The sequence below is a fragment of the Nansenia antarctica genome (assembly GCF_963989245.1).
Source record: "Nansenia antarctica genome assembly, chromosome: 2".
NCBI lineage: Eukaryota > Metazoa > Chordata > Actinopteri > Argentiniformes > Microstomatidae > Nansenia > Nansenia antarctica.
Genome location: NC_137675.1, coordinates 78639084 through 78656583, shown reverse-complemented (window position 1 = coordinate 78656583; position 17500 = coordinate 78639084). Strand labels below are relative to the sequence as shown.

General features: G+C 48.4%; 1 protein-coding gene across 1 annotated transcript in view; it reads right to left on the bottom strand.

Moving 5' to 3' along the window:
• Positions 1 to 17500, bottom strand: part of prkcbb (protein kinase C, beta b) — a gene marked incomplete at both ends in the record, with an annotated part of 137739 nt that overhangs the window by 74984 nt on the left and 45255 nt on the right. Inside the window, 2 exons of the mRNA XM_080523486.1 lie at positions 13918 to 14046; positions 14310 to 14421. Coding sequence (XP_080379612.1) covers positions 13918 to 14046; positions 14310 to 14421 — 241 coding nt within the window. The remainder of the gene's footprint in view (positions 1 to 13917; positions 14047 to 14309; positions 14422 to 17500) is intronic.

Sequence of the window (17500 nt, the reverse complement as noted above, 5' to 3'; positions counted from 1 at the left end):
CTCTCTCTCTCCGTGTCTCCTGGTCTCTGGGAGACAGCGATCGATGGAGGAGGAGGTGTAACAGGACTAGCAACGACGACAACCTCCCCAACCCCCCCAAGAACACCCCCCCCCCACCAAGAACACCCCCGCACTACAGAAGGAGCTATATTGCGGCCTCCGCTGTCCCTCTGATTGCTACGTGCATACATTTGTAGGTATTTAAAAATGAATATCTCTCTCTCTCCGCCCCCTCTCTCTCCCTCTCTCTCCCTCTCTGTGTCCCTCTCTCCCCCTCTCTCTCCCTCTCTCTCCTTCTCTCTCCCTCGCTCTCCCTCTCTCTCCTTCTCTCTCCCTCTCTCCCCCTCTCTCTCCCTCTCTCTCTCTCTCTCTCCCTCTCTCCCCCTATCTCTCCCTCTCTCTCCCTATCTCTCCCCCTCTCTCTCCCTAACTCTCCCTCTCTCTCCCTCTCCCTACCTCCCCCCCCTCATCCCACTCCCTCTCTCCATGATATATGAATGAGATACCGGCATAGTCATTGGTTATTGAAGAATATAACTTATATAAGCCTTGTGAGTTTCAAGGTCAACTGTGTTACGTTAGTAGGGGTGGCTGTGGTTCAGGAGGTAGAGCCGTCGTCTAATGATTGCAAGGTTGGCAGATCGGTGGTTCGAGCCCAGACTGGCCACATGTCGAAGTGTCCTTGGGCCAAGACACTGAACCCCAAATTGCTCCCAGTGAGCGAGCCGGCGCCTTGCATGATAGCTTGCCGCCATTGGTGTGTGAGTGTGTGTGTGAATGGGTGAATGAGAGGCCGTTGTAAAGCGCTTTGGAATAAGGCGCTATATAAGTGCAGTCCATTTACCATTTACCATTTAACACTAGAACAGCCATGAGGGGTCATTAGACCTATCTATCTCGATCAAATTTCAGGACCCTCCTCTCATGAATTTTCCTAGATATATGCGTTCTACCACCCAGTATCCTTACATGTTCTGAATCACATCAGGATAAGCTAGTATGAAGCTATTTTGCCTTTTTTTTCTGTGTAGGAGGCAGGGCTAATTTACACACGGCCAACTAGTGGCCGTTGTGTGTAAATAGCAGCGTAGCATTGTAAATAGGGGGTCATTTGAGGTAAAAAAAAAAGGCACGGCTGTTCTAGTGTTAGTTGTGTTACAATACCAGAGGCCAAAATACAAGCTTGTTTTACTCCATCTGTTTGTCGGTTTGTTTGTTTACAGGGCTCTCTCTCTCTCTCTCTCTCTCTCTCTCTCTCTCTCTCTCTCTCTCTCTCTCTGTCTCTCTCTGTCTCTCTCTCTCTCTCTGTCTCTCTCTCTCTCTCTCTCTCTCTCTGTCTCTCTCTCTCTCTCTCTCTCTCTCTGTCTCTCTCTCTCTCTGTCTCTCTCTCTCTCTCTCTCTCTCTCTCTCTCTCTCTCTCTCTCTCTCTATCTCTCTCTCTTCAGAACAGGAAGATCAGGGTTTGAGAGCGTTTTCATTTCCTGTCCCTCAGCTGTTTACCCAAACAGACGGCAGGGTGGACCGCTTTGTTGTTGTTGTTGTTGTTTGAATCGCAGATGCCCCTTTAGCGATGTTTTTTTTGTAAGAATGTTTTTATACAAGTACTTTGTTTGTACAAGTAAAGAGCGTCAAAATGTATTGTGCCAAAACGCAAACGCTCGCTGTGGTATTCACAACTCCCATTGATTATGTCTCATTGTGTCTATTAGACATATTACGGTAATCATGGACAATGTATTGTGTCTATTTCATATATTACGGTAATTGTGGCCAACTTTGCTCTTTCTGCTCACTTTTTGGCAGAAGAAAATCTCACTCTCTCACTCTCTCACTCTCTCACTCACTCTCCCACTCACTCACGCTCTCTCTCTCTCTCACTCACTCTGTCACTCTCTCACTCACTCACCTCACTCACTCTCTCACTCTCTCACTCTCTCACTCACTCTCCCACTCACTCACGCTCTCTCTCTCTCACTCACTCACTCACCCCACTCTCTCACTCTCTCACGCTCTCACTCAATCACTCACTCACCCACTCTCTCTCTCTCTCTCTCACTCACCCACTCTCTCACTCTCTCTCACTCCCTCACTCTCTCTCTCACTCACTCTCTCTCATAGAGAGAGAGAGACAGACAGACAGAGAGAGAGACAGAGAGAGAGAGGTAAGCCATTGAAATGTACAGGTATCATTTTGGAGATGTTGCTTTTTCTCTGTATTTCCCAGTTAAGTCCCTAAAAGTCCCTAGCCTTTTGAATAAACACGATTACTGTCTGGGAGAGTTTGTTTTCTCTGTTTTCTTATTTTCATTAAGTCTGTGTTTTCATGTAGCTTATCTCCCTGTCTCCCCCTCCCTCTATCTCTCTCTCTCTCTCCGTCTCCCTCTCTCTCTCTACCTCTCTCTCTTTCTCCTTGTCTCCCCCTCTCTCTATCTCTCTCTCTCTATCTCCCTGTCTCCCCCTCTCTCTCTCTCTGTCTCCCTCTCTCTCTATCTCTCTCTCTCTCTCCCTGTCTCCCCCTCCCTCTATCTATCTCTCTCTCTCTCTCTTTCTCCCTGTCTCCCCCTCTCTCTATCTCCCTGTCTCCCTCTCTCTATCTCTCTCTCTCCACTCCCCCTCTCTCTATCTCTCTCACCTCCCTCTCTCTATCCACTCCCCCTCTCTCTATCTCTCTCACCTCTCCCTGTCTCCCCCTCTCTCTCTCTCTCTCTCTCTCTCTCCCTGTCCTCCCTCTCTCTCTATCTCTCTCTCTCTCCACTCCCCATCTCTCTCTCTCTCTCTCTCCCTCTGTCCTCTCTCTCTCCCTGTCTCCCCCCCCCCTCTCTCTCTCTCTCTCTCTCTCCCTGTCCTCTCTCTCTCTCTCCCTGTCTCGCTCTCTCTCTATCTCTCTCTCTCCACTCCCCCTCTCTCTATCTCTCTCACCTCTCTCTCTCTCCCTGTCTCTCTCTCTCCCTGTCTCCCTCTCTCTCTATCTCTCTCTCTCCCTGTCTCCCTCTCCCTCCCTCTTGCCAAATCGACTTTCGAGTAAAGATCATTTTTATTGCGTTGTCGCCGCCTACTACTCGCCCGCCTCCGTCACATGCGACGCACCTGGCTGCCCTCCTCCAGCACGCTGCTGACAGCTGCAGCACCGCCGGGCTGCAAGGACGCATCCTGCAGAGCTGCAGCCTGAGGAGCTGCGTGGCGCTGACAGATCTGCAGCCTCTTCACTACTGCTGCCCCCCCCCCCCCGCTGGTGGAACGAGCCCCCCGCTGCTGTCAGGACTGCAGAGTCACTACCTGTCTTCCACCGTAGACCGAAGACCTCCATCTCTTAGCTGTCCCTCCTAAAGACCTCCATCTCTTAACTGTCCCTCCTGAAGACCTCCTTCTCTTAACTGTCCCTCCTAAAGACCTCCATCTCTTAACTCTGCATCCTAAAGACCTCCATCTCTTAACTGTCCCTCCTGAAGACCTCCTTCTCTTAACTGTCCCTCCTAAAGACCTCCATCTCTTAACTGTGCATCCTAAAGACCTCCATCTCTTAACTGTCCCTCCTAAAGACCTCCATCTCTTCAGGCTACACTTTAACTGTCCCTCCTAAAGACCTCCATCTCTTCAGGCTACACCTTGACTGTCCCTCCTAAAGACCTCCATCTCTTAACTGTCCCTCCTAAAGACCTCCATCTCTTAACTGTCCCTCCTAAAGACCTCCATCTCTTCAGGATACACCTTAACTGTCCCTCCTGAAGACCTCCATCTCTTCAGGCTACACCTTAACTGTCCCTCCTGAAGACCTCCATCTCTTCAGGCTACATCTTAACTGTCCCTCCTGAAGACCTCCATCTCTTCAGGCTACACCTTAACTGTCCCTCCTGAGACATCTGCTAACCCCCCTGTACTGTTTCCCCAGTGTGAAAATAAAATTAAAATAATAGCATTTTTCCTTCTTCCAGCATGACGACTGCCTTGGCTCCAGGGAGATGACTCCTAGCATAGATGACTTTGTCCTTCTAAAACTGGTGGATAGATGATTCACTTACTTAGTCAAATGTATTTTGTTGTAAGTCGATTTGGATAAAGACATCTGCTAAACGCCAGACATGTGAATGGTTGGAGTTTGGGACTCTGTGTGCCATTGTGGCCAGGTGAGATGAAACTCAGATATCTCGTGTCTATTATTTAATTCACCAGCACAACCCGACTTTGTTGGCCATGACCAAGAGCAGTTCTATCTATTAATATTCTCCACTACCTATTAATTAGTCTGAAGCAGATGAATTCATACCGTCTCATTCCTACAATGAAGACACAGAAATAGATGAGAGTTTTATAAAAACGTATTCCTCTCGAGTGTGTGTGTGTGTGTGTGTGTTGTGTGTGTGTGTGTGTGTGTGTGTGTGTATGTGTGTGTGTGTGTGTGTGCTAGCTCTTAGCAGCTCTAAGCTCCCTCCCAAATTTCGTTGTTTGGTACCTGTACTATATCAATGACAATAAAGACCATTCATTCATTCATTCATTCATAAGTGAATTAGAAGGCAGGAACTCAGCTCTGTTTCTGTCTCTCTCTGTCTCTCTGTCTCTCTCTCTATCTCTCTCTGTCTCTCTCTTTGTCTCTCTCTCTGTCTCTCTCTCTCTCTCTCCCTTCTTCTCTCTCTCTCTCTCTCTCTCTCTGTCTCTCTCTCTCTCTCTTTCTCTCGAGTTTTCTTCAGCGAGGATGTGTTTGGCCTTGGGTGTGGATGAATGTGAATGATGAAGATATGTATTTTTCTTTTCACATATCACTCTTTTCACATATCACTCTTTTCACATATCACTCTTTTCACATATCACTCTTTTCACATATCACTCTTTTCACATATCACTCTTTTCACATATCACTCTTTTCACATATCACTCTTTTCACATATTACTCTTTTCACAGATCACTCTTTTCACAGATCATTCTTTTCACATATCACTCTTTTCACATATCACTCTTTTCACATATCACTCTTTTCACATATCACTCTTTTCACATATCACTCTTTTCACATATCACTCTTTTCACATATCACTCTTTCACATATCACTCTTTTTGCCCTCGATGGCCGGCGGTAGAGAACAACAGCCACATCAACATGGAGCTGGCGAAGGCTACAGGGGGAGGGAGAGAGAGGGAGGGGGGGGGAGGGGGGGAGGGGGAGAGAGAGGGAGGGGGGGGGGGAGAGAGAGGGAGGGGGGGGAGGAGAGGGAGAGAGAGAGGGCGACAGAAAGATAGAGAGAGGGAGAGGGAGAGAGATGGAGAGGGGGAGGGGGAGGAGAGGGAGGGGGGGGGAGAGGAGAGGGAGAGGGAGAGGAGAGGGAGACAGAAGACGAGAGATAGAGAGGAGACGGGAAAGAGAGAGAGAGAGAGGGAGAGTGAGAGAGATGGAGAGGGAGGGAGGGAGAGAGGGAGAGGAGAGAGGGGAGGAGAGGGGAGAGAGGGAGAGAGGAGAGAGAGAGGAGAGGGGAGAGAGAGGAGACAGAATAGAGAGATAGAGAGAGGGAGAGAGGAGAGAAGTAGAGAGACTGGAGAGAGAGGAGAGGGAGAGAGAGGAGGGAGAGGGGGAGAGAGAGAGAGAGAGTGAGAGAGGGAGAGAGAGGGAGAGAGAGAGAGAAGATTGAAGAGAGGGAGCAGAAAGATAGAGAGAGAGTGAGGGAGACAGGTAGAGAGAGACAGGGAGGGAAAGAGATTGAGAGAGGGGGACGACCAGAGAGGAGAGGAGCGCAGAGACCAGAAAGATAGAGGGGGGGGGCATGTCTCTCATAGCCAGACTGCAGCGTGTGTGTGTGTGTGTGTGTGTGCGTGTGTGTGTGTGCGTGTGTGTGTGTGTGTGTGTGTGTGTGTGTGTGTGTGGGCGTGTGTGGGCGTGTGTGTGATGAGCAGTTGAGAGATGGAGTCAGCATTTCAATTTCACCCCCGCAAACATTACACACACTAGAGCTGTCTATGGCCCACAGCACACATACAATACACCTGGGTGTCTGGAGGGGTGTGTGTGTGTGTGTGTGTGTGTGTGTGTGTGTGTGTGTGAACACATACATTTTTTGTCCAGTAAATGTATTTTCAATGAGACTATTCAAAGTGAAATGTTGGTATTGACTGTGGTATTAACTCAAACAATCCAGACAAAAAATCAAAACATTAAAGTCAATATAATATCTAATCATATCTAATGGTATCTAATGATATCTAATCATATCTAATCATATCTAATCATATCTTATGGTATCTAATCATATCTAATCATATCTAATCATATCTAATGGTATCTAATCATATCTAATCATATCTAATCATATCTAATCATATCTAATGGTATCTAATGGTATCTAATGGTATCTAATGGTATCTAATCTTATCTAATCATATCTAATGGTATCTAATGGTATCTAATCATATCTAATCATATCTTATCATATCTAATGGTATCTAATCATATCTAGTCATATATAGGCATATCTAATGGTATCTAATGGTATCTAATCATATCTAATCATATCTAATGGTATCTAATGGTATCTAATCATATCTAATCATATCTTATCATATCTAATGGTATCTAATCATATCTAGTCATATATAGTCATATCTAATGGTATCTAATGGTATCTAATCATATCTAATCATATATAGTCATATCTAATGGTATCTAATGGTATCTAATCATATCTAATCATATATAGTCATATCTAATGGTATCTAATGGTATCTAATAGTATCTAATGGTATCTAATGGTATCTAATAGTATCTAATCATATCTAATGGTATCTAATCATATCTAATCATATCTAATGGTATCTAATGGTATCTAATGGTATCTTATCTTATCTAATGGTATCTAATCATATCTAATCATATCTAATGTTATCTAATGGTATCTAATGGTATCTAATCATATCTAATGGTATCTAATGGTATCTAATCATATCTAATCATATCTAATGTTATCTAATGGTATCTAATGGTATCTAATCATATCTAATGGTATCTAATCATATCTAATCATATCTAATGTTATCTAATGGTATCTAATGGTATCTAATCATATCTAATGGTATCTAATGGTAACTAATGGTGTCTAATACTTTCTAATCATATCTAATGGTATCTAATGGTATTTTATGGTACCACACACACACACACACACACACACACACACACACACACACTCTCTCTCACACACACACACACACACACACTCTCTCTCTCACACACACACACACACACACACACACACACTTCCTCTCTCACACACACACACACACACACACACACACACTCTCTCTCACACACACACACACACACACACACACACACACACACACTTCCTCTCTCACACACACACACACACACACACACACACACTCCCTCTCTCTCACACACACACACACACATACACACACACACACAACACACACACATACACACACACACACACACACACACACACACACACACACACACACACACACACACACACCACGTCCAGGGATCTGACCACTTGACCAAAAGGATCTAATAATAATAATAATAATAATAATAATAATAATAATAATTCATTGAATTTATATAGCGCTTTTCCGAGGCTCAAAGACGCTGACAATATAGGGGATACGGAAAACACAAAAAACAACAAGTAACATGGAACACAGAGTCAGCGAACGGGGAGGGGGTGGGGACAGGGGAGGTGGTTAGGGGTAGGGGAGGCTGTATGCATATCAGGGGGGTGGCAGGGTTAGGGGAGATGGGTAGGGGGAGGTTGTATGCGTGTCAAGGGGGGGGGGGGGGGGGGGCGGGGGCGCCGGGATGGGGGAGATGGCTAGGGGTAGGGGAGGCTGTAGGCATGGGAGAACAGGTAGGTTTTGAGGTGTGATTTAAACGTGAGAAGTGAGGGTGAGTCTCTGAGTGGTTGGGGGAGAGAGTTCCAGAGGCGGGGTGCAGCTCGTGAAAAGGCACGGTGACCGAAGCCTTTGAGTTTTGAGGGTGGGACAGTGAGGGGAACAATGGATGAGGATCGGAGGGTACGGGTAGGGCGGTGGGGGAGAAGGAGGTCAGTCAGGTAAGGGGGGGCCAGGCTATGGAGGGCTTTGTATGTGAGGATGAGGATTTTGAATTGGATGCGTTCTTTGATGGGGAGCCAGTGGAGAGAGTGGAGGACAGGAGTGATGTGGTCACGGGAGCGGGTGTTTGAAAGGAGGCGTGCAGCAGAGTTTTGGACCATCTGGAGTCTATGGAGGGAGCGGGAGGTGATGCCGGTGAGTAGGGAGTTGCAGTAGTCAAGGCGGGAGGAGATGAAGGCGTGGATGAGGGATTCAGCAGCGGACGGGGAGAGGCAGTGTCTGATTTTTGCTATGTTGCGGAGGTGGAAGTAGGAGGTCTTGACGATGGAGCTGACGTGGGGATCAAATGAGAGGGTGGGGTCCAGGATGAAGCCGAGGTTGCGAGCCAGGGGGGAGGGGGTGATGGTAGTGTCATCGATGGTGAGTGTGATGGGTCCGGTTTTATTGCCAGATTGAAGGGGTTCGTATAGTTTGTTGGATTGGAGGTGGGAGTGAAGTTGGGCAGCGACAGCGCGCTCTAGGGTTTTGGAGAAGAATGGTAGGTTGGAGATGGGGCGGTAGTTGGAGAGGTTGGCTGGGTCAAGAGTGGGCTTTTTGAGAATGGGGGTGACAGCGGCAAGTTTGTAGCTTGAGGGAACGTGGCCTTGGGATAGGGACTGATTGAAGAGGGCAGTGAGGTGGGGGATGAGGGCAGGGAGGCAGGCCTTGGTCAGGGTGGTAGGGAGGGGGTCGAGGGAGCAGGTGGTTGTTTTGGAGGCGGTGATGATAGTAGTGATTAGGGAGGAGTCAACAGGGGAGAAAGTAGTGAGAGGAGTAGGGGGAGGGTAATCAGGAGGGGGGAAGATGACAGCAGGGGGGGCGGGGGTGGTGGAGTTGGAGATGGAGGCAGTCAGTGAGCTGTTGATGTGGGAGATCTTGCTGTTGAAGGCGTGGAGGAAAGGAGTTGCAGAGATCAGGGGAGGAAGTTGTGTTGTTGTCCGGGGGCTGGAGTATAGTGTCTTGACAGTGGAGAAGAGGGTGCGGGGGTTTCGATTGGTGGTGTTGATGAGGTTGGAGTAGTAGGCAGATTTGGCAGCTTGGAGTGCGTCACGGTAGGAGGAGATATGGTGCTTGTAGGCTTCGGCATGGACAGTGAGGTGGGTTTTGTTGTGGAGTCTTTCTAGTTGGCGGCCGGTCTGTTTCATGGTGCGTAGTTCAGGGGTGTACCAGGGGGAGGAGGTGGTGAAGGAGACAGTGATGGTTTTCAAGGGGGCCAGTGAGTCAAGGGAGTCAGAGAGAATGGAGTTGAGCATGGTGGCATAGTCTTCCGGGTTGGTGGGAGTGGAGTCAGTGGGGAGGGCAGAAGATATGGACTGAGATAGAGTGAGTGGGTTGACAGATTTTATGTTACGGAAAGAGATGGTGCGTTTGATGGGGTGGCGCGGTAGGGGCAGGGGGGCAGAGAAGAGGATGCAGTGGTGGTCAGAGAGTGGAAATGGAAGAGGGTGGGGGTTGGATATGGGTAGGGAGGCAGAGCAGACAAGGTCGAGTGTGTGGCCTTTTACATGGGTGGGGAAGTTGATGTGCTGGGTGAGGTGGAAACAATCAAGGAGAGAGAGGAAGTCAGAGGTGAGGTTGGAGTTGGGTTTGTCGACATGGATATTAAAGTCACCGGTGAGTAAGAGACGGGTAGAAAGGGAAGAGGCGATGGTGAGGAGTTCAGAGAGATCAGAAAGAAAAGAGGGGTGTGGCTTCGGTGGGCGGTAGAGTAGGAGTGCAGTTATGGAGTTGGGGAGTGAAAAGGCGAGGTATTCAAAGGATGACATGGGTGGGAGGTTGAGGTCCAGTATAGTGACAGTTAGGGAGTGTTTGTGGAGAGCAGCGAGACCACCCCCTCGCTTAGAGAGGCAGGGTTTAGCGATGTAGGTGTAATTAGGGGGGGTGGCCTGGTTGAGTGAGTAGTAGTCCAAGGGTTGTTGCCAGGTTTCAGTGAGGAGAAGTATGTCCAGGTTGTTGTCCAGTATCAGTTCAGATATGACAGGGGATTTGTTGGAGAGAGAGCGAGTGTTCAACAGTGCAAGGGAGATGGATGGGGGAGCAGGGGGGAGAGAGCGGAGGTTTGAGGGGTCAGCGGTGCGGTGTGTGGTGATGACAGGTGAGCGAGAGTTAGTCCAGAATGAGGGGATGTTTGTGCCTTCAGGGTGGTGTAGAGTCCGGTGTCGATGTTGCTGGGATCTGTGTCAGCTTCTCATCCACTCAGCCTTGAAATGGCCCCCTGTGTGTGTGTGTGTGTGTGTGTGTGTGTGTGTGTGTGTGTGTGTGTGTGTGTGTCTGTGTGTGTTTGTCTGTGTGTGTGTGTGTGTGTGTGTGTGTGTGTGTGTGTGTATGTGTGTGTGTGTGTGTGTGTGTGTGTGTGTGTGTGTGTGTGTGTGTGTGTGAGAGAGTGTGTGTGTGCTCACATACACCCGTTGTAACTGCCATAGTTATTGCAGTGGGAATAAGATGCACTGGATGCTTTTGATACAATGTGCCTCGTTACCACACTAAGATTGGCTTTTAAACAAGCCCTGAACAGCGGGCGAGTCTACAAACAACGCCCGAACGTCTGCGACCCAAGCCCAACACCGGCCGGAGATGTTCCCGTAGACTTCAAGCAATATGTACGACCAATGACAGACTACGAGTGGACTAACTTCCAGAGAGATGAAAGAGCCTACAGGGGGACACTGGACACAAAACTGCTCCAATCCAACTTTGCTGTTACTCCCGGAGGCGCAGAGAAGTGGGGCAGACTGGTGTCAATCCTTATCAGCGCTTTTTTCCATAAAGGAATATTCTCCGCGACGCAAGGAAACGCGCGTCCATACGGATTCAAACTTCTGAAATATGTCGCCAGAATCCTGAAGAAATTCCCACCCTCTGTCGATTTCCCGGTGGACCTTACACCTGACCCGCTGACAGCTTGGATAGAAACGCAGCTTTGCTTCATCCGTGAGAGAATACAACCAGCGCTGCGGGCCTCCGGGACAGAGACACATCGACAACAACGGCAAGTATCCAGGAACAAGCTGGCATACCTCTGGCAACATCGCAAATCAAAGGCAATCAATATCATTTTGAATAGCAGCTGTTTTCCTGAAACCCCGCCCACTGTTAGTGATACAGCCAATGTGTATAACTATTATAAATCTAAGTGTCAAACTGTACCAAGCGCTGCCACTCCCCTGGCCACGCCCCCTTGGTACAACTTCATTGACAAAATAGAGCCAGGCTATTTCCCAGATACCCATGATTTCACAACAGAAGAGGTAGATGCAGTTCTAGCTTCTCTTCCCAATAACAAGGCTAGTGGATCTGACGGGGTCATCTATGAGACGCTGAGAGCTACCAGGCCCACGTCAACACAGACACTCACACATATCTTCAATGCCTGCCTGATCAATGAGAAGGTACCTGATTCGTGGAAAGGGGCCCTCATCCATAGGATACCAAAAAAGGAAAATGTCCCAGATGATCCCTCCACTTGGCGTGACATTTCACTATTGCCCACCATATATAAAGTCTTTATGAAATGCTTACTCACCCGCATCTTACCCTGGCTGGTGGACACAGGGATTCTCTCCCCCCATCAGAAAGCATACATCAACAGACAGGGAATGAACGAACATGTGTTTTGCTTAAAAACCGGAATAGATGACTTCAAACATGAATCATCTAGATTCTACACAGTGTTTTTGGACTTCAGAGATGCGTTTGGTACACTCCCCCATGAGGTGATGCTAAAAGCATTAGAGGAAATACACCTGCCTCAGCCTTTTGTGAATATTGTATCCAGCGTGTACCAAGGCTCATTTCTCCAAGTTATCTGTGGGCAGCAGCTCACAGAGCCGATTGCACTGAAGGTGGGAATAAAAACTGGCTGTCCCTGGAGTGCCGTGAACTTCATCTTAGCACTCAACCAATGGATGAAGTGGATTTACCAGTGCGCTCCTCTGCATGTCCGATCCCCAAATCCTGTGCAGGGATACGCGGACGACGTGCAGGTGTCATCACGACAGGAGGATGTCATCACCAAAATGCTGGCACGCACTGATGAGTTCCTCCAATGGTCAGGGCTGGAGGTGAAGCAAGCCAAGTGTGCCGTACTCCATGAGCGCCGCAGTGGAGGCAACCGCTGGTATAAGGCCAAGAACGACAAGCCCCCCACCTTTCTTGTAATGGGCCAACCCATCAGGGTGTATTCCCGCAATGAGACCTACCCATACCTTGGCCACAGGTTTAACATCGCTGGCGAGTGGAGCGAGCAGGTCGAGGAGCTCACTACAGAGTTTCTCCATCGTCTCCACCTGATTGACTTGTCCCCCCTCCCCATCCTCATGAAGCTCCAGGCTGTGAGAGAGGTGGCTCTGGCCAAAATCCAACACCTCTTCGCCAATGTGCACATCCCTCTCAAGGCACTGAGAGAGATGACGAACAGAACTGTCCAGCTGGTCAGAAAGTGGGTGGGCCTCAACACACACTCCACACGGGGCATGATCTTTCTCCCATGTGGAGAGGGAGGGCTGGGAGTCCCCAATGTCGAGTGGGCCTACATAGCCACCAGGCTAGCCCACCTGCTCCACATGCTTAACAATGACGATGCCACCGTTAGAGAAATGGCCAGGGCCTCTCTCCTACTGGATCTACGCAGAAGGAAGATCCCCCTGGCCAGCGCACACCAGAACGACTTCCTCGGCTTCAGGAGGAAAGACTCTGGGAAACTGGATTCCCAGGCCAAGGGCTTCGGGGTCTGGTCTGACTGGCCGGATCTCAATGACCTCTGCAACCAGACTGGAGTTCAGCTAAGATGGACAGAACTTAACACACAGACTGAAGTCCCTGTCTCTGATGAGGTGATCACAGACCCCTGTGTGATTGTGAAGGCCGACATCACAACACCGCAGGAAGAGACTGTCGGACTGCACAGAGACTCTGCAAGGAGGGTTCTGCTCAGCCTGAAGCAGTCTGAGATCAGGCAGCACTGGTGTGGACTCAGACTACAGGGAAAGCTAGCCTGTTTGCAGTTCGCTGACCACTCAGTCTCACACTCAGTGTATAAGAACGTCGCTGTTGGTGAGGATGTTCTGAAATTCACCATCAAAGCAAGACTGCAGGTATTACCGACCAAGTACAATCTGTCCACCTGGTATCCCCACACTCACAGTCCATTCTGTTTAAACCATCAGGATTCACAACACCTAGAGTCCATTGCACACATAACAAATGGATGTAATGCATACAAACACCTGTACATAGCTCGTCATGACCGTATTGTGGACATTGTGTCTGATACAGTACAAAACATCTTACCATCTAGCGCAGCTATGTACAAGCATGCCAGAGTGTTTGTTACCAGAGTGGTTTGGTTTTGCCAATGATGTTTTTTCCAACATCCCAAATACACCTGATGTTGTCTTTGTTGACACCAGCCACAAGGAGGTGCTGATTGTAGAAGTAGGCTGCCCCTTTGACCTGTACATGGACCAGACTTTCCAGGACAAGTATATCAAATACCAACCACTGCTTGGTATGATAACCAGCTTTGGGTACAAGTGCAAATTCAGCATACTTGTATTTGGAAGTCTGGGCCATGTATATAAATGCACCATGAGGGGTCTGAGAATTGCTGCAATGTCTAAAAGAAAGGCCAAACAGGTTGCCAAATGTTGCTCTGTCTCAGCTATTATTGGCAGCTTGGCCGTGTGGAGAAGGAGGTGTTATGTGTACCCTTAAGTGTTCAGTGCTGCTTAGCCCCGAAATATTTGATTCCCTGTTTGTATAATATAATTTGTGGAACCAAATAAAGTATTCAAATGTGTGTGTGTGTGTGTACTCACTGTAGACGGTCAGTACGTTGTTCTTGATCTCAGCGGTGATCTGGATGCGGCCTCTCCTCTCTGTGTGGTCCGTCCCACACAAGCTGGGCACGTTGGCCACACACCGCTTGTGGATGTTCATCATACAGTCTGTAGACACACACACACACACACACACACACACCGCTTGTGGATGTTCATCATACAGTCTGTAGACAAACACACACACACACACACACACACACACACACACACACCGCTTATGGATGTTCATCATACAGTTTGTAGACAAACACACATACACACACACACACACACACCGCTTATGGATGATCATCATACAGTTTGTAGACAAACACACACACACACACACACACACACACACACACACACACACACATACAGCTACATACGGTCACATCTCATGCCCTGGTGTAGGAGTCCATATAGCAGTGAGCCACAGTGGTCACAGAAGGTGGGGCTGGAGTAGGTGTGAACTTTGAACTTGTGTTTCGCTCTCGGGTCCTAGAGAGAGAGAGAGAGAGAGAGACAGGGGGAACGGGGAGTGGGAGGATGAGAGAGAGGAGTGAGCTTTACACTTACAATGTGTTCATTTTCAGGAGGGGAGCATAAGACAGACAGACAGACACAGATATACAGATACACAGACAGACACAGACACAGACACAGACACACACCCACCCACACACACACACACACACACACACACACACACACTCAGCCCTGCTGGAGGGTGGACAAGCTGCAACATCGACATCCCTTATTATTAAGGGATCACACTCGGTGTGGGCTCCCACACCTCCACAGCGGCTCTACTTCCTGAGTCCTCAGGAAATACCACCTCAGACAGGAGCTGCTTGTGACCTTCTACCGCTGCACAGTGGAGAGCATCCTCACCTACTGCATTTGCGTGTGGTTCTCCAGCTGCACAGCCGCAGAGAGGAAAGCGCTACAGAGAGTCGTGAAATCGGCCCAGAAGATCATCGACGCCCCCCTCCCCTCTCTGGAAGAGCTGTACAACACACGCTGCCTCAGGAAGGCCTCCAAGATCTCCAGGGACCCATCCCACCCTGGAAACGAACACTTTGTTCGGCTGCGCTCAGGCAGGCGGTTCAGGACCATGTTCGCACGGACAAATAGACTGAAGCTCAGCTTCTACCCTAGGGCCATTCAGGCCCTGAACACAGCAAAGACCTAGGTTCTAGGCCCTGGACAATCCAGACAATTTGATGGCAGCTACTAGATTGTAAACATAAGTGCAATATTGAAATACAACTGTGAACATTCTAAACCTGCTAACTGCGAACAAATACTATGTGCAATATGACAACCCTTGTGTACATAAGGTTCAGATATAGGAGAAAGTTAGGATATTTATAGCATAGCATAGAGTACAGCACAGTGTTTTATTGTATAGTATAGTAGTATAGTATAGTAGATAGTGTACATAGCCTTTATTTATGTAAACCAGCTCTTTTCCCTTTTTTTATTTTACCCTTGGCCCTTGTGTTTTTAGTCTTTTTCCAAGCACCAGGGGAGCCCCCCCTCCTACATTTCGTTGTATGGTACCTGTACTGTATTAATGACAATAAAGACCATTCATTCATTAATTAATTAATTAATTCATTCATTCATTCATTATTAGTGTTCCTACTACTACATATTGTTATTGGTGGTATACTTTTTTTTATTACAATATGTTACCATGTTGAAGCATTTCCAGATATCTAAAAAAACCTGATTCAGTCAGATGGGGGTGACCTACTATGCTAGGCTTGCAGAATATAGGTAGGTCTACCCTGTGTCTGTCAATCTCTTATTATTATTATTATTATTATTATTCTCAACATTGATTTAAGGTCTCTGTTACGAGGGAGCGCTGCATACGCACCATTCCCAGTATCAAAAATGTCCTACTCAAATGACAACATTATGAAAATCAGGAAAAACAATCAGCAAAGAGGTCCTGGATCGATAGTTAGTATTGGCCCCCAGCGGCACCAGAAGAGCCAACTGTAATGTAATACGCTGATGGTTCCTGCAGGGAGTAAGGTCTGAAACTGACCTGACCCAGCCACTACAGACCAAGATAAGATTAGATAAGACAAGCTTTAATTTTATTGTCCTTGAACAGAGCTCAAGTACTGACGCAACGGGGTGGGGATCGAACCAGCGACCTTCCGGCCTCTCTAAACCCTTTCTCCCCCTTCCCCTCCCCCTCTCCTCATCCCTTCTCCCTCCCCCTCTCTCCCCCATCCCTCCACCCTCTCCCCCTGCTCTCCTCTAAACCCTCTCCTTGTCCCCCCCTCTCCCCCATCCTCTCACCCTGTTCCCCTCTCTCCCTCACCCCTCTCTCTCTCTCTCTCCCCCTTCTCCTGAATCCCTCCTCTCCCTTTTCTATCATTTTCTTTTCTACCTTGATTTGTATCGCTCTCTCCCTTTCCCCCTCCCACTTCTCCCATCTTTCTTTCTCCCTCTCTTTCTCCCACTCTCCCTTTCTTTCTCCATCTCTTTCATCAACTCTTTTCATCCCTTTCCTTTCTTCTTTTATGGTTATTGTCTCTCTTTTTCACTCCCAACACTCCATACCCGTCTCTTTCATCGCTCTCTCTCTCCCTTTCATCGTCTCATTCTCCTCTAAAGGGCTGCTTGTGTTTGGCCAATCTAACATTCATAATTCAGTCAGTGGCATTCACGGTGCCTTGTGTGTGTGTGTGTGTGTGTGTGTGTGTGTGGCTGGGGGGGGGGGGTCCTGTGTTTGTGTGTGTGTGTGTGTGTGTGTGTGTGTGTGTGTGTGTGTGTGGCTGGGGGGGGGGGGGTCCTGTGTTTGTGTGTGCGTGTGTGTGTGTGTGTGTTCTGTAGCGGTTGATCAGATATGCTTCCACTGAACTGTCACTATGTTACAAAGGATACAAAGAAGACCTTCTGCAAAACCTGTGCATTGTGTGTGTGTGTGTGTGTGTGTGTGTGGTATTTATGTTTTTGAGTGAGCTTTATACAAAGTCAACCTCGCATAACGTTCATTAAAGCCAAACGCTATCAACTGTATAATAAGAACAGGGTAGAGAAGAGTTCAGAGGAGTCTACTTACACTGTGTTGGCACATAAACACACACACACACACACACACACACACACACAAACACAGGACCCTCCCTCCCCCCACTCCCCCCCCCCCCACACACACACTCACGCATAAAACACACACACACACACACACACACACACACACACAGGACCCTCCCTCCCCCCACTCCCCCCCCCCCCTACACACTCACACATAAAACACACACACACACACACCCCACCCCCCCCCACCCCACACACACACACACACACACACACACACACACAAACACAGGACCCTCCCTCCCCCCACTCCCCCCCCCCCACACACACACTCACGCATAAAACACACACACACACACACACACACACACACACAGGACCCTCCCTCCCCCCACTCCCCCCCCCCCCCCCCTACACACTCACACATAAAACACACACACACACACACACACACACACCCACACACACACACACACAGATCATCAGTTGGCTAAAAGACATTGGCAGCACACAC